Here is a 4,446-nt window from a genome sequence, read left to right as displayed (position 1 = left end):
AATTACATTTTTGGCCATCGGTGTGAAATTTCGCAGCGATTCGAAAGGAGGAAAGGGAGGAGGGGGAGGAGGAGGGGAGGACGATCACCGATCCCCATCGTTCTAATTACTTGGCGAGCGCTCGGACCCGCGCGATCTTTCCTCCTATTTCTATTAATTCGTTTCTGGCACCAACTCTCTTCGCGCGAACTTTGCTATTTATGCGACTACCACCACGTGAAAATCCATTTTTGCCGTTATTTATTCAACGTGGCCCGCTTCGGTGCACCGATGTCGATTAATATTTCACCAGGATACCTTCTAATTTTTAACCTGCGTTTCCTGCAGAGTTTTATATATATATATATATATATATATATATATACACGAATAATTTCGATGGTTGCTAGCAAGAGAAAAAAGAAAAAAATTCCAGAAACTTGATGCGTTTCCTTTACTCTTCAAATTGTTCGAAAAAGTTCGATCCAAACTGTCTTTTTAACGACGTTTCGAAGATTTCTCGAAAAAAGGTTTCGATGCTATCCCTGTCGTACTTTCTCACGAGATTGAGGATGAGGGAACGGCAAATAGAGATTAAGCGGATCTCTCTCTTTCTCTCTCGCAACCGATGCAGCGACACAGTAATTTGTCCGTGAAAGATTGAAAAACGCGACTCTTACGAGCACACAATCTCCTTTACCAATCGCCCTTTATAGGATAGAGTTCCACGAACCGTGTAAGCGTGTGAGTATCCAGAGAGTGTACGATCAAAACACGATCGCCACTGGGTACATTTTAACGGGCTAATTTAAGCGGGCTCAACGACCCCTTCTTCTAAACCGTAAAACGCTAAACGGTCTAATAATTGTATCATCTCCGGTATTTCACTTAACGTCTCTCTCTCTGTTGCGAGCGAGCCAGTTCGCCGAATTCTCCTGCGTCGACCAATTTCTCCTCGCTCGACCGCCATGCGTCTTCTACTCTTTTTTACCCTGTGGATCTTAAACCGTGATGCTTGGACTTGGTGCGAGAAGTCTGTCGAGAACAGGAATATCGAACGATGGAAGAGAGGATTCGAGGGGGAATACTTGGTGTTTCCAGAAGGAAGCAACGTTCAAGTGAGTATATATTTCCCTCTCTCTCTCCCTCGGTGAAATTACTCGACCATCCTTCGTTCACATGGTGGAAAACTCGGTTACGACGTCAGAATGGTGCATGCACCGTCTGTCCTCCGGTTAACTGGATAACTTGGCGGAAGTTGCGATGCAAACGACGCCCTAATAATTTCTAATAAGCGGCCCCGGCTCCACGAGGAAACGTGCATTTCGCGAGTCCTCGAGTGTTTCGTGGAGAGGGCGGCGGAGGAGCCATGGAAAATTTAAGCGCTAAAAGGGTAGGGTGGAAGGAGGAAGGGAAGAGGCGTGGTGCTGCTACTCCCAACGAGTAATTGGCCGAGATGAAACGCGCGTTGATGATGATGAACGCGGAAATTCGAACGGGAGGGGAGGGGGGATTAACGTTTTGGAATCGATGGGGGCGCGTGAAAAAAGTAAAGTTTTTGACGCCGACAATTTGCTGTTCCATCGCGAGCAACGAATTTCTCGCCCCCTTCCCCTCGTCGCTTCCGACTCGTCGAACCACTTGGACGACGTTTTATCGAGGGACGACGACGACAAGCCGCCTCCAATCTCCCAATTGCTGTCGGCATCTTTTCACCCTGGAATTTTCATCGACACCTCTGCTCCTTCCCATCCTTCCCATCCTCCCTGCCCTTGCTCTTTTTTTAAGTCTAGTTTACTGCGGCGAAAATGGGATCACCCTCGATAACGACGTCGTTTTCACGATGAAGGGTTGTTGCTGGTTGCATACGGTTAATCGGTTAACAGTTGTTCGATTTTTGTCATATTCCATTCTCGATCCATTAGAATATAGGGTGATAGAATATATAAATGATCACGTATGCAAACACGTGCAAAGTATAGCAATAACGAATGTTACCACCACCAATTTACATCGCGTTTCGTCTCCCTTCTCGAGGAGGAAAATCGTATATCTCAGTATGTTGCAAGATTTCCGAGTGAAGTGTTGGAATCGACATGCCAGGAATGCACACCGTCGCTTCTTCCCTCCTTCACTCGATGCTCCTATATATATATATATACATATATAGAATCTGCACAGCCAGTAAAGAAACCATCGAACCAGATCTGCGCGATATTCCTCCCGAGAAGCCATTCTCTCGATTCGATCTCGAAATCGTTCGATTCGTGCGCAGCTGGTGTATTGCATGACCATCACTACTTACTCCAAGCCTCGAGGAATGTTCAACATCGGATTGACGGCTGGCCAGGCATGGGAGCTGCCCTCGAAGAGCACCCTGTCCAACAAGTTCAAGGATTATCATCGTCGAAGCAGAAGAGAGCTGTATCGCAAGTTGGAACTACTTTTGGCAAGGTAAGTGATGGAAAAAAAAAAAAGAAAAGAAAAGAAAAGAAAGAAGAGACAGTAACAAGGATTTCTTTCGTCCTTCGTTTATCTGTCCGTCTTCTTCAACTTTTAACCAAATTAACCAATTCTTATTTCCTCCATATCATTCTATTCTCTTCTATTTGAAGATTTGAGGATTTCCAATGAAATTTAATTCTACAATTTAGACATGCTTTTACGCTTTCTATATATATAGTTTTAGATACTCTCGAGAACACGTTGGAAAGATATCGAAATCGGCAGCAACGTTTCAAGAGGATTTATAATTAATTTAATCCTTCGGAAAAGGAAGTGTAAAAGCGATAGGAAAAGTGTTTCTTCGATCGATTGGTGGTTATTACAAAAATTTTCACGAGAGTTATAAGCATCATCGATACGATCTACGAACAGATGCTTTAAAAATTCGATTTACCCTCGACTCGAAGCGCGCTCCATTCTTTAATCCGATCACACGCGGCATTATTCGCGTGAAAACAAAGGGGCTACTTTCTCCAATATACCTCGTTCGTTCATCCAACGGTCGAAATCTCGAGGCAAGGGCTCGAATCATGGCGAAAGGAGCCGCTTTAACGCGACTCGAAACCGCACAATCGCGGCTGGTCCGCGAAAAACTGCAGCTTTTTCTCTACCCTTTCTCTTTCTCTCCCTCTCTCTCTCTTGAATCTTTGCATCGACAGAGAAACGAGCGACGAAAGCTCGATTCGGCAGCGTCGAGCTTTGTTTCGTCCTCCAGCTTCTCCTGGACCTCTGAGCAAAGAGGTGAAACGGTACGCGAGATGGAATAAAGAGAGAGAGAAAGAGAGGGAGAGAAAGGGAAATAGAGTGCTTTGAGGTTGAAAGGTACGGGAAGTTCTATCGTTTCGCGATCGCCTTCCACCATTTTCGTGGGTCAACGTTTGTACGCGATAGAGAGACGACGAGGAAAGGGATCGGGACGCTCGAGAGTCGTCGGCCACTTAACCCTCCTCCGCCTCTCATTGTCGTTTTTTCGCGATTATCCAGCGAGAATCGGACAAGTGGTGGAGAAAGGCTAGGTTCCTATCGGTAAAAACGGTAAAAACTCCGTGACCACTTGACCGTGGAATTATTTTGCATTATTTTGTTTAAAGTCAAAAGAAAGAAAAGAGGAACGAAGGGAACCTCGAGAGAAAGGGAATAACGACGATTTTCTCGTTAAAGAAAAAAAAGGAACACGAATATTCAACACGAGGATTTACCCTTTATGACATTTGATTTGATAGATTTCGAGGAATCCTGTCGTCCTCCTCCCGACGAATTAAATTCTAACGAGACAGATAAAATTCGAGTCCATTCGATCGCCGAATTATTTTGCTTAGAGACGAAGGAATCGAGAGAAGAGAACAACAATTCCATCCCTTCGAACGATCTTCTCGTTAAGAAAGATTGACGATAATATTCCATTATTCCATTATTTCGGGACAAAAGAAAGAAACTTTATAAGCAGTTTCGTTACGAAACAACTAGATAAAGATTGATCGTTTTACATCAACGACGCAAGTATCTTGTTTCTTCGGAACCAAAAAGAAAAAGAAAGAAAAAAAAAGAAAAAAGAAGCGAATTCTTCAAAATGAATTTTCTCATTAAGAAACACGAAGAAGTAATATCCTTCCAACTTTGGTCGTTGTTGTTCGAATCCTACGTACGATATGTGTGAATCCAGCGATGCATTATTCGGGCGCGTAACTCTAAAAAAAGGAGGCGTTATCGATCGATTAATACAGCCATTTCCGGTTGCTAGAGCGTTGTACGCGCGCGGTCGAGCATCGCGCACTGCTTACATAAATATCTTTGGATCGGGCCGATATTGGTAACCATTTGTCAAGTGGCTGCATCGGGGGCCGCTCGGCCGACAAAATGGCAGTCAAGATTAATTTTTATATTTATGCTCGTTTCATTTACTCCCCCGCCACGTTTCNCAAATCGATTTCTCCTTCTGCTTCCAATCCCTCTTCGATCGTC

At 44.3% G+C, this 4,446-nt stretch overlaps 1 protein-coding gene across 1 annotated transcript in view; it reads left to right on the top strand.

Moving 5' to 3' along the window:
• Window positions 1-491: 491 nt before the first annotated feature.
• LOC102675438 overlaps window positions 492-4,446 on the top strand; it is a 7,838-nt gene continuing 3,883 nt past the window's right edge. Inside the window, exons 1-2 of the mRNA XM_006609977.2 lie at window positions 492-1,097; window positions 2,255-2,433. Coding sequence (XP_006610040.2) covers window positions 948-1,097; window positions 2,255-2,433 — 329 coding nt within the window. The 5' untranslated portion in view covers window positions 492-947. The remainder of the gene's footprint in view (window positions 1,098-2,254; window positions 2,434-4,446) is intronic.

The sequence above is a fragment of the Apis dorsata genome, unplaced genomic scaffold (genome assembly GCF_000469605.1).
Source record: "Apis dorsata unplaced genomic scaffold, Apis dorsata 1.3 scaffold_68, whole genome shotgun sequence".
NCBI classification, from domain to species: domain Eukaryota; kingdom Metazoa; phylum Arthropoda; class Insecta; order Hymenoptera; family Apidae; genus Apis; species Apis dorsata.
This window is presented reverse-complemented; position numbering and strand designations above follow the sequence as displayed.